The sequence below is a fragment of the Rhinopithecus roxellana genome, chromosome 12, assembly GCF_007565055.1.
Source record: "Rhinopithecus roxellana isolate Shanxi Qingling chromosome 12, ASM756505v1, whole genome shotgun sequence".
Lineage (NCBI taxonomy): Eukaryota > Metazoa > Chordata > Mammalia > Primates > Cercopithecidae > Rhinopithecus > Rhinopithecus roxellana.
In genome coordinates, this window is record NC_044560.1 from 87,437,189 (window position 1) to 87,461,867 (window position 24,679).

The 24,679-nt window shown below is 46.4% G+C and overlaps 1 protein-coding gene, 1 long non-coding RNA gene and 1 other non-coding gene across 3 annotated transcripts in view; 1 reads left to right on the forward strand and 2 right to left on the reverse strand.

The window, feature by feature from the left end:
* The first annotated feature begins 2,941 nt into the window (after nucleotides 1-2,941).
* On the forward strand, nucleotides 2,942-22,928 carry LOC115892373. Its single transcript, XR_004052255.1, has 3 exons — nucleotides 2,942-3,120; nucleotides 21,580-21,805; nucleotides 22,694-22,928. It is a non-coding gene; the product is annotated as an uncharacterized LOC115892373 (long non-coding RNA).
* Nucleotides 18,983-24,679, reverse strand: part of OSCP1 (organic solute carrier partner 1) — a 32,223-nt gene continuing 26,526 nt past the window's right edge. The window contains exons 6-10 of the mRNA XM_010360433.2: nucleotides 23,872-24,000; nucleotides 23,265-23,334; nucleotides 21,593-21,732; nucleotides 20,070-20,133; nucleotides 18,983-19,330 (exon numbers count right to left, since the gene is read on the reverse strand). Coding sequence (XP_010358735.1) covers nucleotides 19,214-19,330; nucleotides 20,070-20,133; nucleotides 21,593-21,732; nucleotides 23,265-23,334; nucleotides 23,872-24,000 — 520 coding nt within the window. The 3' untranslated portion in view covers nucleotides 18,983-19,213. The remainder of the gene's footprint in view (nucleotides 19,331-20,069; nucleotides 20,134-21,592; nucleotides 21,733-23,264; nucleotides 23,335-23,871; nucleotides 24,001-24,679) is intronic.
* LOC115892536 lies at nucleotides 19,526-19,654 on the reverse strand. Its single transcript, XR_004052407.1, has one exon. It is a non-coding gene; the product is annotated as a small nucleolar RNA SNORA63 (small nucleolar RNA).

The window sequence follows — 24,679 nt, forward strand, 5'->3', positions numbered from 1 at the left end:
GCTTCGCGGCGCGGGGCTAGCGCTCAGCAAATGCCGGCCTGCGTCATTGAAGTCTCCTTCACTAGTCGTTCATTCATTCCGCACGCATTCATTGAACAGGCACCCTGGGCCGGGCTCCTTCCCAGGATTCGGCATAGAGCAGTGACCAAGATCAAGTGGCTCCCCGAGCTGATGGCGCTTCAGGGGAGAGAGTCTTAGGAAAACAAACAAGAAAAATAGGGAAAAAGTTCTTCAGAAGATTAAAAGTGTGACGTGGTAGTGACTAGGTGGTCTTTTATTGGATTGTCAGGGGTGTCCTGAGAAGGTGACATTTGAGTTGAGATTAGTGACATGAAGCCAAGCTTGTGAAAACTATGGGAGGAGCATTGCAATTAGAGGGAACAGTTTGTTAAATAAAATTTATAGGAGGCAGGGCCGGGTGCGGAGGCCCACACCTGTAATCCCAGCACTTTGGGAGGACAAAGCGGGAGGATCATTGGAGCCCAGGAGTTCGAGACCGGTCTGGGCAGCATAGGGAGACCCTGTCTTTACAAAAAATAGAAAAAATTGGCCCACTGTGGTGGTGTACACCTCTGGTCCCACCTACTCGGGAGGCTGAGGCAGGAGAATTGCCTGAACCCAGGAAGTGGAGGCTGCGGTGAACTCAGATTGTACCACTTCATTCCAGCCTGGGCAACAGAGCAAGACTCCGTCTCAAAGAAAAAAAAAAGGAAGCCATTGGTTTGGACAGGGCTCCTGCACCAAGCCCAAAAGACAAAACCAAAATGGAGTCACTCATGCTAAAGTTCCACATCACCAAGTGGAAACTAAGTTGCTTATCTGATATTCAGATAAACCAGAAGAGTGAGAGATAGTTAGATCTCCAAATCATCCAGTTTTAGCTGGCAGGATAAGGAAGTCCCCTCTGCTTTAGCCTTCAAAGTTACAAGGAAAGTAACTTTGAAACAACCAATCTGCTTTTTGTTTTCTGTTTCTGTTTTCCTCAGTTCTGTCGGTAAAACTAATCTCCTCTGCTCAGCTTATTTGAACACTCATTCCGTTTTATAGAATGAGGTGTTGCCCAATTCTGGAGTTGCAAATAAAAGCCAAATTTAACACATTTAGCAAATAAAGCCAAATCACCAATTAAAAGTCAATTTTTTTCTTTTCACAGTTCATGCAAAGAACCTGGGGGAAATGACCTTGACAATTTAGGAACACAGGAAAGGCCAGGGAAGCTGGGGAGAGTGGTATAACAAGAGACCACAGAGGAAGCAGGAGCCAGAGCACATAGGGCTTTGTGAGCCAAGGTAAGGAGTTTAGATTTCATGGTTAGGAGTGCAGCCTCTGGATACAGTGCCTATGTTCAAATCTGCTCCTGGCTAACTGTGACTGGGCAAGTTAGCTATCTTCTCTGTGCTTCAGTCTTCTCAACTAGTACTAGAAGTGCTATGATAGGCTATTGAAAGGGAGCAACGTGATTTGATTTACTCGTAGAGGGTCTCACCGTGTCACCCAGGCTGGAGTGCAGTGGTGTGATCATAGCTCACTGCAGCCTCAACTTCCTGGGCTCAAGTGATCCTCCTACCCAAGCCTCAAGAATAGCTGGGACTACAGGCACAAGCCACTGTGCCCTACCTGATTTACATTTTTTAAAAGTCATTCTGTATAGCCTTGGAAAAATTACTTTCTTCCTCAGCCTCAATTTCCTTATTATGAAAACAAAAAATAAGGTTTTTCTCAGAGAACTGGGAGATTTGAGTGACCTTCATTAATGTGTGAAAGCACCTGGCACAGAGAAGAAGCTCAGTAAGTTAGGCTTCTTGACTGGGCAGGGTGGCTCACATCTGTAATCCCAACACTTTGGGAGACCAAGGCAAGAGGACTGTTCAAGCTCAGGAGTTTGAGACCAGCCTTGGCAACATAGTGAGACCCCATCTCTAAATTTTTTTTTTTTTTTTGAGACGGAATTTCACTCCTGTTGCCCAGGCTGGAGTGCAATGGCCCAATCTCGGCTCACCACAACCTCCACCTCCCCGGTTCAAGTGATTCTCCTGTCTCAGCCTCCTAAGTAGCTGGGATTACAGGTATGTGCCACCACACCTGGCTGATTTTTGTATTTTTAGTACAGACCGGGTTTCTCCATGTTGGTCAGGCTGGTCTCGTACTCCTGACCTCAGGTGATCTGCCCTCCTCAGCCTCCCAAAGTGCTGGGGGTTACAGGCATGAGCCACCGAGCCTGGCCAAAAATGTTTTCAGAAATTAGCTGGGTGCAGTGGGTGCGCCGATAGTCCCAGCTGTCACAAGAACCTTAGGGTGTCACTTTGCCATCCGGAAACCTCTGTGGCTAGCAGCGCCTGTGCTTGACTTTTGCTTGTGCCTGCTGGGCTCGTTCTGCCCACTCAGTCTGGAGGCTGAGCTCAGCTCGCACTACGGGCCCGGATACCACGCCTGCCAAAGGCGTGCCAGGTGTGGAGCAGTGAAGGGTGTGTGAGTGAGCACAGGGTCCGACCACTACACACAGCCAGATACGATGGCTGCTGCCGCGGGTGGGCAGCTCCAGGCGCAGGCACAGGCTTTGGCTCTGTGCAAGGCTGCAGCTGGACCAGACATACCGCCAGTGGCTTCTGCTGTGGGCACCGGCATCTGGACAAGGGGAACACAGTGGTGGCCAAAAGCTCAGAGACATCAGGAGCCCCAGAGCCCCAGAGAGGGTGTTACAGTGTGTCACAGCCCTGGCTTGGGGAGCCCCGAGGTCTAGGTCCCAAAAAGGGCTGCTGCTTTTCACCTCCCGAGGAGCAGGGGCGGGGCATGTTGGGGGGCGGAGGCGTGTTTCAGTCCATGTGTGTTACAGCTTTTTCAGTCCTACCGCCCTGTGCGGCCCTGCTCTGGCTCGTGGCTCCTGGGCTGGCTGGGCCCCGCCACTGCTTCCTGTCATGTGGCGCAGCTACCCGCTGGTGGAGGGTGGTTCCCCAGAAGGGTCCCCACTCTTCACTCCTGTAGTCTAGGAGTGTGTCACCACCCACAGCTCAGCTGAGCTGGCCAGGAATATGTTACAGCTCCTTTCACTCTCGCTGTTTGGTGGGTCCCAAGTTCTTGTTTCGCATCCAGGAAGAATGAGATTATGTGGATAACTGGAGGGTAAGCAAGCTGGAGAGAGCTTTATTGAGTGACAGAACAGCTCTCGGGAGTGTTCTTTATTGAGTGACAGAACAGCTCTCCTACCCCTGAAGTGGGTAGCTGCTTTCTGCAGGCAGGTCCTTTGGAGTGTCTGAGGCTGGCTGAGTCTGGGGTTTTCATGTGCTCAGAATGGAGGAAGTGCATGCTGGTTGGCCCATGGGTGGCCATGGGTGGGCCTGGAAAAAGTACCATCCAATTGGCTGGAAGGCATCAATGAAGTTCTTACTCCTGTCCTGGACTCCACCTGGAACAGCCCCACCCTCAGGCTTCAGGCCACCCCTGGCTTGAAGGTGGTGGATCTGCCCCTTCTGCCTAGGAACCTGACTGCCTCCTGGCACTATTAACATGCCATCTGCTGGTGCCCAGATTGCCTTTGCTGATGGGTGCTTGCAGGCCTGCAGCAAGCCACCCTCAGTCCCTTGGCCTCCATCCCAAGCTTATTGGCACCCAAAGTCTGGGGGTGGGGGAGGTGCTGAGGCAGCAGGGATTGGTGTGTCAGTGTCACCCCAAGTGCACACACACCAAGCTGGGTCACCACAGTGGCCGGGCTTAGCCACAACTTTGCTCTGCACTGAAGTGGGCGCCAGGAGTGGGGAGAGGCCAGGGAGTGGGAGCAGGCACTTCTGAACCTACAGGGGCAGGGGCTTTCTGGGCCCTCAAGAGCACAGGGATGCCCGACTCTGGAACCATGGCTGGGCGGCTGCAGCTGTGCCCAGGAGTGAGGGCTCCATGCCCTGCCAACTTGGTAGGGTGTGGGCCTCCTGCTGGTATCACCTGTTTCTGGCCCCAGCTGACTCCACAGAGCACGCAGCCCCGGCTGCATCTCCACTGCTGCAGCTGGCATGAAGTGGTTGATGCTGGCCGCTCCAGATGGGCCTCTGCTGCCATCACAGCTACTTGGGAGGCTGTGGCTGGAGGATCTCTTGAGCCCAGGCGGTTGAGGCTGCAGTGAGCTATGATTGTGCCACTGTACACTGCACTCCAGCCTGGGTGACAAAGACCCTGTCTCAAAAAAAAAAAAAAAAAGGCTTCTTTCATTCCTTCACTCTCTCATTCATTGATTTCCATCTCCCCTAGGAGGCTTCCCTTTTTATCAGCAATCACTGTTGGGCTCCTCTTATTCTAAAACTAAAATTGTCTTTCTCCTCCATGCAATCTACTGTTTTCTTACTTTCCACAGTCAAACTTCTCAAAAGGCCCTTATGCCAGCCTTTCCTCAAGTATGATCACTTTTCCAGCTATCTGAGACTGGATTTGCTTCTCTTCTTTTAAATATTCAGTCTCCATAAAGACTGTCAAAAGTTGCCAGTGCCGACTATATTGAGAGTTTTCATGGCTGAGTACTGGGATTTTTCAGTGAGCGAGAACTGTGCCTCTCAGATAAACCTCATTAGTGATAATACTGCTACTTACGTAAGTTTTAAACTTATGTTAGTGAGTTTATGTTTATATATATAATATATATAAACTAACATAAATTTATATATATGTATACTTTTTTTTTTGAGACAGTCTTGCTCTGTCACCCAGGCTAATGCAGTGGTGCGATCTTGGCTCACTGCAACCTCCATCTCCCAGGTTCAAGCGATTCTTCTGCCTCAGCTCCCTAAGTAGCAGGGATTGCAGGTGCGTACCACTATGCCTGGCTAATTTTTGTATTTTTAGTAGAGACAGGGTTTTCCCATGTTGGCCAGGCTGGCGTCGAACTCTTGACTTCAGGTGATCCACCTGCCTCAGCCTCCCAAAGTGCTAAGATTACAGGCATGAGCCACTGTACCTGGCCTATATTTTTTATATATAAATATATATATTTGTATAAATTTATGTTAGTGAGTTTATATATTTTATATACATACATATTTATGTGAGTTAATGTTAGTGAGTTTATATATTTATATATATTTATATATAATGTATGTTACTGAGCTTATATATTTTATGTATATAAAAATGTATGTTAGTGAGTTTATGTGTTTATATATATACAAATGTATGTCAGTGAGTTTATATATTTTATATATAAATGTGTTAGTGAGTTTATATATTTTATATACACAAATTTATTAGTGAGTTTATATATTTTATATATAAATTTGTTAGTGAGTTAATATATTTTATATATAAATTTATGTTAGTGAGTTAATATATTTTATATATAAATTTATGTTAGTGAGTTTATATATTTTATGTATATAAATTTCTGTTAGTGAGTTTATATATTTTATATACATACATATTTATGTGAGTTAATGTTAGTGAGTTTATATAATTTATATATAAATTTATATTAGTTTATATATTATATATAGAAATTTATGTTAGTTTATGTTTTATATATAAATTTATGTGAGTTTATATATTTTATATATATAAATTTATGTTAGTGAGTTTATATATTTTACATATATAAATGTATGTTAGTGAGTTTATAAATTTTATATATACAAAAAATTTATACTTTTTTATAGTGGATTTATATATTTTATATACATACAAATTTTTGTTAGTGAGTTTATGTTAGTGAGTTTATATAATTTATATAAATTTATGATAATGAGTTTATATAGTTTATATAAATTTATGTGAGTTTATACATTTTATATACATATAAACTTATGCTGGTGAGTTTATATATTTTATATATGTATATAAATTTGTAAGTGAATTTATATTTTTATATATAAATGTATGTTAGTGGGCCGGGCGCGGTGGCTCAAGCCTGTAATCCCAGCACTTTGGGAGGCTGAGACGGGCGGATCACGAGGTCAGGAGATCGAGACCATCCTGGCTAACACCGTGAAACCCCGTCTGTACTAAAAAATACAAAAAACTAGCCGGGCGAGGTGGCGGGCGCCTGTAGTCCCAGCTACTCGGGATGCTGAGGCAGGAGAATGGCGTAAACCCGGGAGGCGGAGCTTGCACAGCACTCCAGCCTGGGTGACAGAGCAAGACTCCGTCTCAAAAAAAAAAAAAAAAAAAAGGTATGTTAGTGAGTTTATTTTATATATAATATAAATTTATGTTCATGAGTTAATTTCTGAATGAATTAATATTATTTTTATTTTAATTTCCAATATGACAGATAATGTATATAACCCACATAAACACAAAAGCTGTCAATCATTTTGAAGAGTATGTAGAGGTTCCAAGACCGAGAAGTTTGAGAACTGCTGCTGAACAGCGAGGCTTCCACTTTCTCACACCAATGGCTCTGCTTACTGGAACCTGGTTTCTACTCCCAAGCCCCCACTAACTTTTTCAGCAAAGGTTGCTAATGATATCCTTGTTCCTAAAACCCAAATCCCCTCTTGTAGTCCTCACTTCTGGCATCCCCCTCAGTGCTCGAGCATTCTGATCACCCTCCTCCTTGGTGTTTTGTTTTTTCTGGACATTGTGTCACTTATCTTCACCCATTTCTCTGACTGCTTCTTTTCCATTGCTCTCTCTCTCTCTTTTTAAGCCCTCTTCATTCTCCTGTCCCCTAATGTGTGTGTTTCCTCTGGAGCTGTATTTCCTCTACCTGGGGGTAGCTGTCTTGAGCTGTCTCCTCCCATGTGGCCGAGTCCAGGTCTGTGCCCCAGCCCACAGTGCTCTCTGGATCTCCATTTTCCCATGTCTTATTTTTATTTTATTTTTTGAGACGGAGTCTCGCTCTGTCACCCAGGCTGGAGTGCAGTGGCCGGATCTCAGCTCACTGCAAGCTCCGCCTCCCGGGTTCCCGCCATTCTCCTGCCTCAGCCTCCCGAGTAGCTGGGACTACAGGCGCCCGCCACCTCGCCCGGCTAGATTTTTGTGTTTTTTTAGTAGAGACGGGGTTTCACCGTGTTAGCCAGGATGGTCTCGATCTCCCGGCCTCGTGATCCGCCCGTCTCGGCCTCCCAAAGTGCTGGGATTACAGGCTTGAGCCACCGCGCCCGGCCCCCATGTCTTACATTGCTTATTCCCCAGATGTCTTACTGCTACTCAAAACCCAGTAGGTCTATGAGAAAATTAATCAAGTCCCTTCCAAATCAGCTCCCGCTCTGAGTTTTTCCATTTCTGCAGTTGCTACCACTATTTTTCAGCTACCTAAGTTGGGCACCTTGAGTAACCTTGATAACTTCTATAATTTTTTCTTCCTTGCTTTTTTATTTTTATTTTTTTTAAGACAAGTTATTGTTCTGCCACACAAGCTGGAGTGCAGGGGCGTGATCTTGACTCACTGCAACCTCCACCTCCCAGGTTCAAGTGATCCTCCCACCTCAGCCTCCAGAGTAGCTGGGACTACAGGCATGCACCACCACACCTCGCTAAATTTTTTTGTATTTTTAGTAGAGACAGAGTTTCACCACATTGCCCAGGCTGGTCTCAAACTCCTGAGCTCAAGAGATCCTCCTGCCTCGGCCTCCCAAAGTGTTGGAATTACAGGCATGAGCCACCTCGCCCAGCCGATAACTTCTATAGTGTCTTGATTCCCCCACAGCTGTCACAATCACTCAATCACTAGCCCTGCAAATTCTTTGAAGTATCTCTGCCATCATTTACTTACTTTTTTTTTTTTTTTTTTTTAAATAGAGACAGGGTCTTGCTCTGCTGCACAGCCCAGAGTACAGTGGAGTGATTACAGCTCACTGCTGTCTCCAACTCCTGGACTCAAATGATCCTCCCTTCTCAAGGCTCTTGAGTAGCTGGTACTGTAAGTGCACACCATCATGCCTGGCTAATTTTGAGATGGGGGTTTTGCTCTTGTCGCCTGGGCTGGAGTGCAGTGGTGCAGTCTCGGCTCCCTGCATCCTCTGCCTCCCCGGTTCAAGCAATTCTCCTGCCTAAGCCTCCGCCTCCCAAGTAGCTGGGATTACAGGCATGTGCCACCACACCCAGCTAATTTTGTATTTTTTAGTACAGACAGGGTTTCTCCATGTTGGTCAGGTTGGTCTTGAACTCCCAACCTCAGGTGATCCACCTGCCTCGGCCTCCCAAAGTGCTGGGATTATAGGCATGAGCAACCGTGCCTGGCCTTAATTTATTATCAAAACCATCTCACTGGTCTTTGTGTCACTTACAATTTTTTGCCAACAGATTCAAAACGCAGTTCTGATCTTATCATTTACCTTCTAAGAACACTTTCAATTTACTAGCAGAATAGATTCCAATGCTGACATTTAAGTAAGCCCTCCATAATTTGATTTGATCTTCTAGCTGGATCTCTGTTAGGTTCTCTGCCCAAACTCCCCAGTCAGTGTTTCTTTCTTTCTTTTTTTTTTCTGAGACAGAGTCTTGCTGGGTCACCCAAGCTGGAGTGCAGTGTTGTGATCTCGGCTCACTGCAACCTCCGCCTCCTGGGTTCAAGTGATTCTCCTGCCTCAGCCTCCCAAGTAGCTGGGATTACAGGCGCCCACCACCATGCCTGGCTAATTTTTGTATTCTTAGTAGAGACAGGGTTTCACCATCTTGGCTAGGCTGGTTTCGAACTCCTGACTTCATGGTCCGCCCACCTTGGCCTCCCAAAATGCTGGGATTCAGTGTTCCTTAAAGTGTGGTAGGAGAATGGGTTGCCTCAACACTATCTGGTATGCTTGTTAACCCAATCCCAGACCTATGGAATAGGAAGTAGGGCCTATGCATTTGCACATCTAACAATGTACACTAAAATTTGAAACCCACTGGCCTACTCTGTAGTCAGACTCAGCCACTTAGCAATCCACAGCGGAACCCTACACTCTCACCTCTGCTTTTGCTACCTGAGCTGGAAGCGATGTCTCTCTTCTGACTCCTATAGCATATTGCTCACACCTTTCCTAGTTTGCTTGTTGCATGCAGATTCACCATAGGTGTTATGTAAATCTTCTTTTTTTTTCTTTTTCTGAGATGGGGTCTCACTGTTGCCCAGGCTAAAGTGCAGTGGCGTGATCACGGCTCATTGCAGCCTCAGCCTCTCGGGCTCAAGTGATACTTCCACCTCCACCTCCTGTGTAGCTGGGACTACAGGCAGGCAACACTATGCCCAACTAATATATAAATCATACCTCCTCTGCTAGTCTCCTGAATGTTGGTCAGGGAGAAGACCTTAGGAGGCCCAGATGCTTCACACTGTAAACTGCAATTGTATGAGGAACACTAGTTTTATGAATGTGAAGGTGATCAGGATCTAAATGAAGATGGTCAGTTGCAGCGGGAATGGAAAGGAGGGATGAATGTTAAAGACCCATGAGAAGAGCCAGTTGGAATCTTGGAGGCTGATTACATCTGGAATGTGGGTGGAAGAAGGAGGAAGGAGGAATCAGTTTTAACAATGAGGCTGAGCATGGTGGCTCATGCCTGTAATCCTAGCACTTTGGGACGATGACATGGACGTACTGCTTGAGGCCAGGAGGCTGAGACCAGCCTGGGCAACATGGCAAAACCCCATCTCTACAAAAGTTTAAAAAATTAGCCAATTAGCCAGGCATCCCTGCTACTCAGGAGGCTGAGATGGATCACTTGATGGAGCCCAGGAAGTCGAGGCTGCAGTGAGCTGAGATTGCACCACTGCATTATAGCTTGGGCAACACAGTGAGACTCTGTCTCAAAAAAACGAAAATTGCCGGGTGTGGTGGCTCACACCTGTAATCCCAGCAGTTTGGGAGGCCGAGGTGGGCGGATCACAAGGTCAGGAGTTTGAGACCAGCCTGACCAATATGGTGAAACCCCCTCTCTGCTAAAAATACAAAAAGTAGCCAGGTGTGGTGGCATGCACCTGTAATCCCAGCTACTCAGAAGGCTGAGGCAGGAGAATCGCTTGAACTTGGGAGGCGGAGGTTGCAGTGAGTTGAGATTGCGCCACTGCACTCCAGCCTGGGCGACAGAGAGACTCCATCTCAAAAAGAGAGAAAAAAAAATTAACACTGGGTATCTGGAGAGATTGTTAATAATAAGAGGGGTGGAGTTGGGGTTGCTGCCCGTGGAGGAGATCTCACTGTTCGGCTACTCAGCAACTGAACTCCTTCCCTATGTTTGGGGAAATCTGACGTTCCATGGACTTCAGTGGGGAATCTCATCACAATGGATGATTTAAAGGCCAGATATTGTCTTTGATTCTTGTCCACTATGATGTGGGCTTGTGACATAAATTCAAGCATTATCAGAGTTTACATCAGGAGCAAGTGACACAAACCACCAGGAACTGTTTAGGCTCTGTCCTGGTGTCTGCGTCATCCAGAGCTGCATTCCCGATGGTGGTTCTAGTGCTGGAATTATTTCCTCCACTGCCCGCCCTTCCTTGGTTCCTGGCCATTTTCTGATGGTTCTCCCGTCTTCCTGACAACTCTTGAGTTGCCTGATGTCCTTTCAGTAAATTCCTTTTCTATTGAAATAGCTAGGACTGGTTTCAGTTTTTTGTAGCCAAAACCTTAACTAGTACAAGGTACACTTGAAATGAGTTCATTCCAGGAGCCTTGAATTTCTCTGTTCTGTCTTTTTTTTTTTTTTGAGATGGAGTCTCTCTCTGTTGCCCAGGCTGCAGTGCAGTGGCATGATCTTGGCTCAGTGCAACCTCCACCTCCCAGGTTCAAGCAATTCTCCTGCCTCAGCCTCCCAATTACAGGCGTAGACCATCACACCCAGCTAATTTTTATATTTGTAGTAGATACAGGGTTTTATCTTGTTGGCCAGGCTGCCCTCGACCTCCTGACCTCAGGTGATCTGCCTACCTCTGCCTCCCAAAGTGCTGGGATTACAGGCATGAGCCACTGCACACAGCCTCTCTGTTCTCTTTAGGTGAGCTCTGTTGTGGTTCTGTTTCCAGTTGTCAGAGGATCACAAAATCCTGAGAGTTAGGGTCGACTCCCAGGTCACCTGCTCCAATTTACCACCCAGTGCCAACATACTCTTTATGACATTCTGTGATGCTCCCTTAACCTCTATCTGAACCACTCCAGTGACAGCAAACACTTCTTTGCCAGCTGATCACTTCACGGTCAGGAAGCTTTTGGTAACTTCTACCCATGTGCTTCCAGTTTTTTAAAACCTTTTTTTTTTTTTTGTATTTTTATTGAATTTACAAAAATGTCTGTCCAGTTATGACAGTAAAATGGAAAACCACAATGACAAACGGTGGCACGAAAAACAAGACATACCCATCAGGAATTATACCCTTTCCTTCTTATTCATTCAGAAGGGAATCCAGTGCACACATGTCAAATGTGACCATTGTCAGAAGGGAATCCAGTGCACACATGTCAAATGTGACCATTGTCAGAAGGGAATCCAGTGCACAAATGTCAAATGTGACCATTGTCAGAAGGGAATCCAGTGCACACATGTCAAATGTGACCATTGTCAGAAGGGAATCCAGTGCACACATGTCAAATGTGACCATTGTCATTTTTTTGTTCTAAGAAGGGGGAAAGACACTTATTCTGGCAGCCGCTTCTAGTTCTTTTCTATGGAAAACTGTCTTATTTTGTATTACATTAAAAAATTTTCGGCCAGGCGCGGTGGCTCAAGCCTGTAATCCCAGCACTTTGGGAGGCCGAGAGGGGCGGATCACGAGGTCAGGAGATCGAGACCATCCTGGCTAACACGGTGAAACCCCGTCTCTACTGAAAAATACATAAAGCTAGCCGGGCGAGGTGGCGGGCACCTGTAGTCCCAGCTACTCGGGAGGCTGAGGCAGGAGAATGGCGTGAACCCGGGAGGCGGAGCTTGCAGTGAGCTGAGATCCGGCCACTGCACTCCAGCCCGGGCGACAGAGCAAGACTCTGTCTCAAAAAAAAAAAAAAAAAAATTTTCCTCGTGCCTTTTTTTTTTTAATTTTTTTTGGACACAGAGTCTCATTCTATCACCCAGGCTACAGTACAGTGGTGCAATCTTGGCTCACTGCAACCTCCACCTCCTGGGTTCAAGTGATCCTCCTGCCTCAGCCTCCCCAGTAGCTGGGATTACAAGTGTGTGCCACCACACCCGGCTAATTTTGTGTTTTTAGTAGAGACGGGGTTTCATCATGTTGGCCAGGCTGGTCTTGAACTGCTGACCTCAAGTGATCTGCCTGCCTCAGCCTCCCGAAGTGCTGGGATTACAGGCATGAGCCACCATGCCTGACCTCTTCATGCCTTTTGAAAGTGAAGTAAATGTACTAAATCAATGAAAATGACTGCATTTTCAGACACTGGAGTGTGAGGTGATGTGGACCATCCAGGGAAAGAGCCTGCAGCACAGGTGGGCCTGGGGGTGACAACACAGAGGTAAGGGTTGAAGGTAGTGACATTTTTGAAAAATAAGTAATGCAGAGCAACTTTCAGAAAGGGTGGAAACTAAACCCTGCCGGGCACATCGGACACTGGAATCAGCAATGGGATAAGAATAAGGAATAGGCTGAGGATGAGAAGGAGTCAGAGTGAGAGGTGAGGAGAAGGAGTGGGAAAGACAGCCAGGGATGAAATAATGATCCTGTGCCATTGACTTGGCTATTTTGACAGACTTTATAAAATGGCTGTGTTGAACTGTGTATCATACAGAGCAGTCCTCAATCAGAAGGCACTGAGGGAGAGAGAGGACGTATGGTCAGAAAGATGTGATTAGAGCTGCAGAGGTGAACGGTTGAGAGAGTTTTAGGAAGAAAAGGGTGTTGAGTAGGGCCAAGAGCTTTCAAAAAGCCAGGGAGCCAGTCGTGGTGACTTATGCCTGTAACCGCAGCACTTTGGGAGGCCTAGGCGGGAGGATCACTTGAGCCCAGGAGTCTGGAGGCTCAGTGAGCTATGATTGTGCCCTTGCACTCCAGCCTGGGCAACAGAGTGAGACCCTGTTTCAAAAACAAAACAGAAAACCAAAAAGCCAAGGAGCATGGGGATGAGGAAAGGCTATTGGATCTATTAATAGCAATGTTGGCACCTGGAGACCTGAGAGCTGAGATCTGTGCAGTGCAGTGCCGGCCCCATAGCTGAGAAGCGGATGACTACATGGTGAGGAACAGAGGAGAATGGCTAGAACAATGAAGATGGAGAGAAGCAGCCCCTGGAGAAGCAGGGGCCAAAGGAGTAGCTGTGTTACTAGTTGACAGTCTTGACTATGAGTCGTCCAGGTTCTTGGCATTTTGAACAAAGAATTGGACAAAATGCACAAAGAAAGCAATGAGAGAAGAAGCAAAACAGAAGCACAGATTTATTGAAACAAAAGTACACTCCACAGAGTGGGAGTGGGCTTGAGCAAGCAGCTAAAGAGCCCTGGTTACAGAATTTTCTGGGGTTTAAATACTCTAGAGGTTTCCCGTTGGTTACTTGGTTACACCCTATGCAAATGAAAACCTGCCCCACAACCAGTCAGATTGGTTGTGGGAGGGACCAGTCAGAGGTACTTTCCATTTTTCATCTGTGAGGCAGTGGAAAGCGGGGGTTGCAAAGGGAGTAGCTTCTGATCCTTTCCTTCCTTGGGCGTGGAGAGGTGGGGTTTTCGTTTTGATTCAGTTCTAGGAAGTCAGCGTAAATTGGCCTTAGGTTCCTGCCTCCAGACCCTATTCTCCTGCCTCAGCTGGGCATATTTGTACAGGAGGAGGAGAGCCTTAGCAGCCACTCAGATAAACACCTGAAGCAGAATATATCTGAGGTGGGGGGAGAGATGAGGGACACATTAAATATTAATCAATATAAAACAAATATTAGCTTCTTGTCAGTTGTAACCTAAGCTGAGAAGTCTTGAGGATATCCAGAAAACGGGTCAAATGTCCTTTGCTGACACGGGGCCCCCCACTGGGAAACCTACTGGCCTCAGTGTTTCAAAAGGAAGTGAGGGAGCTCTATAAAGAGAATGAAGGACACAGTGATCTGAGGTGATTGTGCACATCTAGGCCCTGGGGCCTGCCCCTTGCACTGCTGGCACTGCTGGTGGTGTGTGGCTCCATCGGGCCTAATGCAGCTGAGTTGTTTTTGTTTTTTTTTTTGAGACAGAGTCTCGCTGTGTCCCCCAGGCTGGAGTGCAGTGGCACCATCTCGGCTCGCTGCAAACTCTGCCTCCCAGGTTCAAGTGATTCTCCTGCCTAAGCCTCCGCCCCCCAAGTAGCTAGGATTATAGGCATGTGCCATCATACCTGGCTGATTTTTGTATTTTTAGTAGAGACAGCGTTTCACCATGTTGGCCAGGCTGGTCTCGAATTCCTGACCTCAGGTGATCCACCTGCCTTGGCCTCCCAAAGTGCTGGGATTACAGGTGTGAGCCACCACGCCCGGCCATGCAGTTGAGTTTTCATGCTGTCTTAGGAACTAAGAGAAAAGGTAATGTTATTTTTGTCAGCAGAGGCACCACTGGCTAGAAACAAAAAGAATCTAGAATGTACACGTGTATGGAGGTGGTGGTGGAAGTGTTAAGGTAATCAAATAATCAAAAATAACTTCCATTGGCCCTTGGAATGACTGTTGACATTCTCACTTGCAGAGGGGTAAGTTATGATCTGAGAATTTACTTCACACCAAATCAGGAAGCTATGCAGGGAAGATTCAATGTGGAGGTTTCCTTATCCCAAGCCTGTCCTGTAATTCCCTCTACTGTCAGCTGTCCAAGAATTTAGCAGCTGAAAAGGAGTATCCAGGGCACAATTTGGAGAGAATAAGAGGTAGGTAAAGGTGGTATTAGTTTTCTGATTTTAATTTGGGTCTTTAAGATTAGGTATTATGCTAAATATATATTTTCTAAAATTTGCATTTGTCTTTCTATGGTTTCCTGTGGCTTGAGATGGCTCCAAAATGGACAGTGTGGCTCTATACTGAATGTAATCCAGAGTGACAAACCAGGCGATTATAGACTAGATGGATGTGGATGAAGGAATCTGTTCCAGTTTAGATCTGGGCATCTGGCTATCATGCTGAAGTCTATTTCTCTCCTATTGGGAGAGCTGAGGGAAGAATTAAAAATTCTTAGAAGGGCTGGGTGCAGTTGCTCACATCTGTAATCCTAGCACTTTGGGAGGCCGAGGCGGGTGGACCACCTGAGGTCAGGAGTTCGAGACCAGCCTGACCAACATGACAAAACCCCCATATCTACTAAGAAAAAACAAAAATTAGCCAGGCATGGTGGTGCATGCCTGTAATATCAGCTACTTGGGAGGCTAAAGCAGAATTGCTTAAACCTGGGAGGTGGAGGTTGCAGTGAGCCGAGATTTTGCCACTGCACTCCATCCTGGGCGACAAAGCAAGACTCTGTCCAAAAAAAAAAAAAAATGTTAGAAGACTGGGCGTGGTGGCTCACGCCTGTAATCCCAGCACTTTGGGAGGCTGAGGCAGGAGAATCGCTTGAGACCAGGAGTTTGAGATCAGCCTGGGCAACATAGTGAGACCAGGTGTGATGGCACGTGCCTGTAGTCCCAGCTAATCGGGAGGCTGAAGTGGGAGGATCGCTTGAGGAGGTTGAGGCTGCAGTGAGCTGTGATTGTGCCACTGTACTCCAGCCTGGGTGACAGAATGAGACCCCATTTCAAAAATAAATAAAATAAAAATTGTTAGATACTTATGGGGACTATGGTGAAATGGGCCCCTACTGTTCTTTTGGATAAACATAGACATTGATCCTTCTGCTGTTAAAGCTTGAAATTTGTATTTGTTTTATCTAAGTTCCTTTCTCAGGAAAGGACCTTCAGGCCTCTAAAAAATGGGATCAGAGAACTGAAACTCATCAGATGGGGGCACCAGATGCCCCCTTGCCCCTCCCCAGTTCTTATTTTCTTACACATTGTAACATTTCTTTTTTTTTTTTGAGACGGAGTCTCGCTCTGTCGCCTGGGCGGGAGTGCAGTGGCCGGATCTCAGCTCACTGCAAGCTCTGCCTCCCGGGTTTACGCCATTCTCCTGCCTCAGCCTCCCGAGTAGCTGGGACTACAGGCGCCCACCACCTCGCCCGGCTAGATTTTTGTATTTTTTTAGTAGAGACGGGGTTTCACTGTGTTAGCCAGGATGGTCTCGATCTCCTGACCTCGTGATCCACCCGTCTCGGCCTCCCAAAGTGCTGGGATTACAGGCTTGAGCCACCGCGCCCGGCACATTGTAACATTTCTTCCCTGCTATGTAAACCCCTAGTTTTAGTCAATCAGGGAGATGGATTTGAGACTGAGCTCCCATCTTCTCTGCAGCACCTGATGAAAGCCTTCTTCCTTGGCAATACCTATCTCAGGGATTGGCTTTCTGCGCGGTGAGCAGCAGGACCTAGACCAAACGCCTGGTGTTTCAGGAACAATGGGATGACTTTCTTCTTAGAATTCAGAGATAAATACATTGTCTTCCTTTTTTCTTCCTCCTTCACTCTGAATTGTTATTACTTCTTTCTTCTGGGAGCCATTAATGTCCTTTGGTTTTTGGCTTTTCTACAGCATTGCTTTACTTAATCAACAGGGCATTCTAACACCCTAAGAACAAGAGTGGGATGGTTTGAAACTTAGTTGAGAAGAGGCTACAGTCACAGAAGCTCTGAAAGAGAGTAGATATACCCCAAAGCAGCGCGTGGAGGGCAGCCTGGGTAAGACTCCCATTCTCAGGTCCCACCTGGGGCAGGGCCCAGGAAGCTATAAACTCGGGAACTTATCTGGGCAAGCTGAGTTTGAGTTCTTTTTCTTTTTTAATAGATGAGGGACCCTTGGTGAGGGTTAGTGGTCCAAGATGACATGGTGAATTGGGGGCAGGGATGGGACCAGAGTGCAGTGTTGTGATTCTGACCATATGCCTTCCCCTTAAGTTCACCGGGCCTTGGTGAATTACACACTTATGCCCCTTTGCTGTGGTTTTAAATGAATACATGTGTTTTTAGTACTTTGTCCATATTTTAGGCAGAAAATAAAATCTTTTTAGAATTTTTATTTTTTTATTTTTATTGAGATGGGGTCTCACTCTGTCACTCACGTTAGGGTACAGTGGCACAATCATGGCTCACTGCAGCCTCGACCGCCTACTTCTTATCTACTTTGCCTCCTACCGACTCCCAAGCTTTCTCTCGTAGTCCTGAATCACCATGCAAATAAACTTGCTTTTCTTAATATCTGTGCAAGTCTAGAGACATGAAACTCACAGATTGCCTCATCGTGGAGTTTTTCATACCAGAGATCTGTATCTTGTTTATTTACTGACAGGACAGATACGTTTGAAATCAGCAGCATCGCTCTGGGACAGGTGGAGGGAGGAGGCTGCGGCTGCTTCTCGGCATCTCACGGCCCGCCTCCAAGGCCCGGGACACACTCAGAGCGGTGGCGTTCTGATACGTGACAGCAAGGTGGGAGCGAGACCTCAAACAGGCCAGAACTTTCCCATTCCTCTGTCACCCAGTCAGGCCCCCCGAATGGTGGCCAGATTGCTTAAAAGAGACTAAAGCCAAAGGCACTTTGTACATCTGATGCAACAGGTGTTTTATAGCACAATATGCTTCTCCTCCCCAACAGACTTTTCATGAGTATGTGGAGGGGGAGGGTGTCTTTATAGGTAAGGAAGTGTAACTTTAATGGGTAGGGAGCAATTAACATTTAATTGGTGATTTTTTTATTGAGATGGAGTTTCGCTCTTGTTGCCCAGGCTGGAGTGCAATGGCACGATCTTGGCTCACTGCAGCCTCTGCCTCCCAGGTTCAAGTGATTCTCCTGTCTCAGCCTCCTGAGTAGCTGGGATTGCAGGCATGCACTACTAGGCCTGGCTAATTTTATATTTTTAATAGAAACGGGGTTTCTCCATGTTGGTCAGGCTGGTCTCAAACTCCTGACCTCAACTGATCTACCCACCTCAGCCTCCCAAAGTGCTAGGATTACAGGCATGAGCCACCATGCCCAGCCTTCACTGATTTACATTCTGTATCCAAAACCTTTGCCTTTGGAAAAGCCAAAGGGCAGCTTCCATTACATGGAATTAATCACCAAGAGAATTGCTTGAAAATGGTGATTCCATTACATTCTAGAATGATGTTCACCTTGATCCGTCTCAGGTGTGAGGGGATGGAGAGGTTCCTGTAGTTGGCCCAATCTCGGGCAATGACCAGCTCAACTTAGTTTCTCTCCAGCCTTCTGGCATTCTGGATATTCCTTCCATAGGATTTAATGGGTCTGAACATGCCAGTTACTCAGTCCTGGGAGGGCGCCTATGGCAGAGGGCTGCCACGCCTTTCTGAAGCAATAACGGCAGCCCTGGCTGGAGACATCTTACATGGATTCCAGTGAGACCTGGCCTCCTGCTGCATCCTGCAAAGTCTGCTCCTGCCCAGGGAAGCGGCTCAGCAGGAAAGCAGAAGGGAAAGGCGCATACCACATGTGCCTCCCATGCACCCAACCTAGGGTACTGCTTGGTGATTCACGGTGACTCAGAGGAGACAGATGTCACAGCACATCCTGCCGGGCATCTTTAGAAGACAAGCACACTCAGGGGTAGAGGAAGACCCTGGGGGTAAGGAGTACATGTCATACTGAAAAGAAGAAAATATTCTCTTGGTATACATCTCAGTATGGGATAAACTGACACCACATGGATAGATGGACATGCAGAGAAGTACAGACACTGGCATGTCCTGCCTGGGGCCAGCTGAATGTTCCCCGTCGTGGCCTTGCTTACCCTGCCTCTGAGGTTACAGTTCCTAGTGCGCCAGGGTGAAGAGGGTTTTCTACACTAAGCCCTCACCGTTTATGGCAACTGCCTGGAACAGTCTTTGATTTCAAACTTGCCTACAGGCAGAATGTATCCCAGAAAACTGAGTATTTTGTTAATGTTTACATGCCTTTGTAGGTCCCCACGGGAAAGCTAAAATAGTAATCCTGAAAATGACAGCAGGGGTGACCCCTTACCCACTTTGGGGCCCAAACCTATGGCTCAGGAGGCTTTTGGTGGTTGCCACAGAATTAAGAATAAAATGAGAAAGGTCACGTTTAAAAGTCAGAATGTATTTCACTGAAAACGTGTATGTGTGTGCCTTCAAGAGTGAGTGCTCCCCGAGGGAGGCTCACATAGTTCCTTACAACATAAACAAGAACTAGATGTAATGGCTTCACTCAGTAGAAAACTAGCAGCATCATTTTGGGCCATGGGGCATTCCCCAGGGGTCACCATCCAGCAGCCTCTCCCTGGGGGCAGAGGACGCCTGGTCAGAACAACTATAACTCATCCATCATGGCGAGCAAATCGTCCCCCTTGCTGGTGCTCAGCCTTGGCTGCTCCATGATCTCAAACTCCCCCATGATTTGAGCCAGCTCCTTGCTCCGTTGCTGGTCCTATGAGGGAAATGAGAGGGAAAAGGGCATGAAGAGGCTGTGCTGGCAGAGGCTGTCTCTTTGTGCAGTAGGCTCTTAGTTTGTTGTCCCACCACTGATATGTTTCTGTTGTGCACCTGTTTGTCAGAAAAGGGACTGTAGTTACAGGCTGATCAGAGAGAAGAAGGGGGTCTATTTTTTTTTTTCTTAATTAACATGTATGTAACCAAGCATCCCTGGCTGCTCCGGAATGGCAGATGGGTATAGTGAAGAAACAACTTTAATTTGAGCAGGGGGAGTGACAACACAGCACTTAACAGCTATATTGTAGTCTGAGTCTTGTTTGAAAAAGAGGGTATCTGAAATTCAACATTATATAAGATGAGAAAGGGAAGAAGGAAGGCCGGATGCGGTGGCTCACCTCTGTAATCCCAGCACTTTGGGAGGCTGAGGTGGGTGGATCACTTGAGGTCAGGAGTTCAAGACCAGCCTGGCCAACTTGGTGAAACCCCATCTCTACTAAAAATACAAAAAAAAAAAAAAAAAATTAGCTGGGCATAGTGGCAGCACCTATAATCCCAACTACTTGGCAGGTTGAGGTGTGAGAATTGCTTAAACCTGGGAGGTGGAGGTTGCGGTGAGCTGAGATTGAGTCACTGCACTTCACCTGGGTGACAGAGCGAGACCCTGTCTCAAAAAAAAAAAAAAAAAAAATGAGGAAGGGAGTAAGATTGGACCCTGTGTAATCCCCTGTACGTACCTGGGTGGCTTGTATGTTGATAACTTCATAGGATAACTCTTCTGACCTGGTTAGCGCTGCTTGTCTGAATGAGATAGTAAAGAAAAGGGGTGCAAGGTTAGGGTTCTCTCCCTGCCAGCATGGCAAACTGGCTCTTGATAAGTTGGCAGCCTATTTTTTCTGCCTCATCTTCTGCCATTTCTCTTGAACTGTCTACCCCATCTCCCACCAATGTACCCTACGATCTAGAAAGTCAAGTTCTTTTATATCTCTGTGACTTTGCTCGTTATAAACCCTGCCAAGGATGTTTCCTCCCTTCCTCTGCTTGGCAAACTCCAAGACCTAGATCAAATGCCAGCTCCTTCAATCTGCCAGTGCAAAGTCAGTCACTGTCCTCGATTAGAGCATTCATGACACGGCACTGAAATATATATGTACATGTTTGCTCTCCCACTAAGCTGAGAGCTTCCTGAGGACAGGCTCTAGGTCTTACACTCCATCTTTGCATCCCCAGGACTTTACATAGTACTTGTCACACAGAAGTAAACAAAAGAAGTTATTAGTAGTTCAATGAATGGGAAATAGAAGGTGACACTCACGCCAAATACTTGGTTTTGAGGAGGATCACATGAGACAATGCTTGAAAAAGTGCTCTGTAAACTGTCAAGCGCTATAAATCACCGTGGGTGATTTACTATTGTTACTGGTTTTGGGTGATACTAACACAGGGAAATCAAGCTCCAACTTCACTCTGGTTTCTTAACACACTGTCTTAATCTGGTCATCCTGGCTTCTAACACTGCTTATTCAGCTGTGCTCTGATAAGTAAAACATTGTAACTCTTTTTTTGTTTTATTATTATCTTTATTATTATTTTTTAGAGACAGGGTGTTGCTCTCTCTCCTAGACTGGAATGCAGTGGCACGATCACAGCTTGCTTAACCTTAAACTCCTGGGTTCAACGATCCTTCCGCCTCAACCTCCTGGGTAGCTGGGACTACAGGTGCGCAACATCACACCATCTCTGGGGTTTTTTTTTTTTTTTTTTTTTGAGATGGAGTCTTGCTGTGTCTCCCAGACTGGAGTATAATGGCATGGTCTTGACTCACTGTAACCTCTGCCTCCCAGGTTCAAATGATTCTCCTGCCTCAGCCTCCTGAGTAGCTGGGATTACAGGCACATGCCACCATACCCAGCTAATTTTTTGTATTTTTTTTTTTTTAGTAGAGACGGGGTTTCACCATGTTAGCCAGGATGGTCTCAACCTCCTGACCTCGTGATCTGCCTGCCTTGGCCTCCCAAAGTGCTGGGATTACAGGTGTGAACCACTGTGCCCAGCTGCATCTCTTTTTTTGAATGACTCCGGAAGGTTCAGGCCATTTCATCCTGGTGGGCTATTTAACTAGATTATTAAATTTGTTGGTATTTTGTTTGTGATATTTACACAAATATTTATAAGTGCCACTGGTTTGTAATGGTCATTTTGGGTTCTTGTTACATTTGGGATATTTATATGTCTTTAACGAAACAGGTTTAAAACATACTCCTCTTCTTCATCGGTGGTAAAGAGATTCAACCGGAATCCAGGCTCAGGGCCACTGGGTTTCTTAATCTCCATCCCTCCCATCAGCCTGGCCAAGAAATTCAGCTCTTCTTTAGCAAGAGGGTTTGGAGCAATGCTTTCCTGCAGAAACAATTGCATGATTTTTAGCCACATGAAGGCAATCACATTTCCTGCTAAAACCTCAGAGACACAGGTAGGTATTATAAAATAAGGTGAAACAATTGCTATTTAAATTATTTCTAGGTCCAAATAAAGTGTAGAAAGCAGGCTTAACCAAAAGAAAAACAATCACGTCAGAAGCAGAGGGAATGTAGCAACTTTGCAAACCAGAGATTTTCATACTGTCTGCATAAGTGGAAGCCCCAGGGATCCACATTTCTCCTCTCACTACCTTCCTCCTTGAAGAAGTGTATGGCTTCCTTTTCTGTCAATCGGGTTTCCTCAGTATTTACAAGTCGCCTCAGTCCAGTCTCCTTCCAGAGGCGCTGCCACACTGCCCTCAGGTGGTGACGGCCGGGAACACACCCGCGAGTCCATTCCCTCCTCTCTCGGTTCTCACCCTGCCTCATCCTGCACCCCTCTTCCTTCTAGCCTGGCCTCCCCTGTTCTGCCTCTCCCCTCACTCCGCCACTAGTTACCTAAATGCAGTTTTCATCTCATTTCTCCCTGGCTTGAAACAAACCCCTCTGCTTCCTTTCGAAAGAACAAAGCCCAAATAGTTTACGCCCCTTCCTGGTCAGGCCTCAGTGTCCCTGTCCAGGTGAGTCTCTGCCAGCAAGCCTCCATGATGCTGTGATCCATTACATAAGCCTCATGGGAGACGCTGCCATCTTCCTCCCGGGAACACTCTTGCTCCTCTGTCACCTTGGTCTGTGTGCTCATTTCTCCCTCTCTGCTGTTCCATAGTTTACCTACTCTAGAGCCCCACTTCAATATCCCTGCCTCTGAAATGCCTTCTTGATCCCTGTGATCCCTGTCCACTGGACAGACGTGAGTTCCTCTGTTATAGCACTTTGTTCAGGAGCCCCAGCCAGCCCTTCTTCCACCTCATTTTAGTTATTTGTTTCGTTGTCTTTCCCAGGGTACCAGAGGCCCCTTCAGGATGGGACCACATCTACGTCAGCTTCGTGTCCCTGGGTCCCCAGCCCATAGAAGCAGTTTAATAAATGTTTGCTGAATAATTTAATATTCTGTGATCTCTCCTACAGCTAGGCGGGAGCTAGTTCAGTGAAAACTTGTAAGGATGGAATTCAGAGAAACTAAAACTCCCGACTCTGACTTAGCTACCATGGTGCTGTAGGGGGAAACGTTAAAAATAAATGTTTTAATGATCAGAATACACACGAGTGCTGACGTCAGCAATCATGGACCTAATGGCACTGGTACTCTGCTGTTGCATATGTCCTGGTGAGTGGTTCCTCTTAATTATGGTGGCTGAGCCAAGCCTAAAATTACCTAATTAGTGAGATCACTGGAAGTCTCCATGAAAAGCTACAATTAAAACCTGTGTACTCATAAGGTGGGAGGGAGAAGACTGAAAACAAGGGAAATGTTGGCTAGATCCGAAATCTAAAGCGATCCCACCTCTCTTTATGTAGACTTCTCTATCTAGAGAGAAGCTGTGAGGGTAGGCAAGGAAGGCAGAAGCTCACCTGGGTCCGTGAGGCTAAGTTCTTTGATGATCCAGACATACGGGTTTCCACAGGCCGATTCACGCTGTACCTGGTGTGTCAACAGAAAATGGTGACATTATCCAGCCCCTTTCCACGGACTTCCCTCTAACTCGTAAGCATAGTTTGTAGCATTTATTCTGAGACATTAAATAGCATCCAGAAAGGTGCTGTGGGTACAGAATGCAACTGAGTAAGTGTTAACCCCTCACATTTCACTTCTTCCCAAAGAAAAACACCTGGGGAGACTGGGTGGAAATGCCTCCTCTTGTGAAGAGTAACATGCATCACTGAAAAGACATGCAGCTTTACAGAAAGGATAAGTCTTTCTGGATTTCCACTGCAACACAGATTCTGGCTAGTTCTCTTCCATGGCTATGGAACATCATGTATCTTTTCATTCTGCTGAGTTGCCTTATGTTTGGCATTCTTGGGTGCCCTTTGAAATGTCAGGCCTCTGTATGCAGTGTACCTAAGGGGAAATTACTCCTATTGTTAGCAGGGATTTTCATAACAGAAGTCAGGCTGCTTTTTTTTAATGAAGTGACTTCCCTTGGACTTGAATTCACTCAGAGAAGAATTTGCTTACATGTTAGTTCCCAGTTTCAGGACTCGGTCTCCATAAAGTTCAAAAGAACCTTCTTTGGGTGCAGGGACATAGTTTCCACCATGCTTGAATTCTATCCTCTTCACTTCTTCACCTTTGTTGTTGAACATTCTACAATACAAAGTATGACATGATGGAATGTTCTCCAAGCTTAGGTAGTCCTGGAGGCTTCTTTATTCTTTGTACTACAGAACAAAAAGGAATACATACTCTCCTTCAAGATAAAGGTGCTGGTTGTAATAATGATAATGATAATAATACAATAATAATATTTATTGAGCATATGTATACGCCAATTGCTTTGTAAGCATGTTAGATCACTATTATCTTATTCATCAACACAGTAACCATTTAACAGATGAGGAAATCAATCTTGGGGAACTGGGTAACTTGCCTCAAGTCCCTCTGCTAAGTGATAAGGTGGGGATTAGAACCTGACTTTTTCAATAGCTATTTTACTAAAGAAAGAGAAGGGCTGGAGGCCAGGCGTGGTGGCTCACGCCTGGAATCCCAGCATTTTGGGAGGCCGAGGCGGGTGGATCAACTGAGGTCGGGAGTTCGAGACCAGACTGACCAACGTGCAGAAACCCCATCTCTACTAAAAATACAAAATTAGCCAGGCGTGCTGGCACATGTCTGTAATCCCAGCAGCTACTCGGGAGGCTGAGGCAGGAGTATCGCTTGAACCCAGGAGGCGGAGGTTGCGGTGAGCTGAGATGGCGCCATTGTACTCTAGCCTGGGCAACAACAGCAAAACTCTGTCTCAGACAAAAAAAGAGAGAGAAGGGCT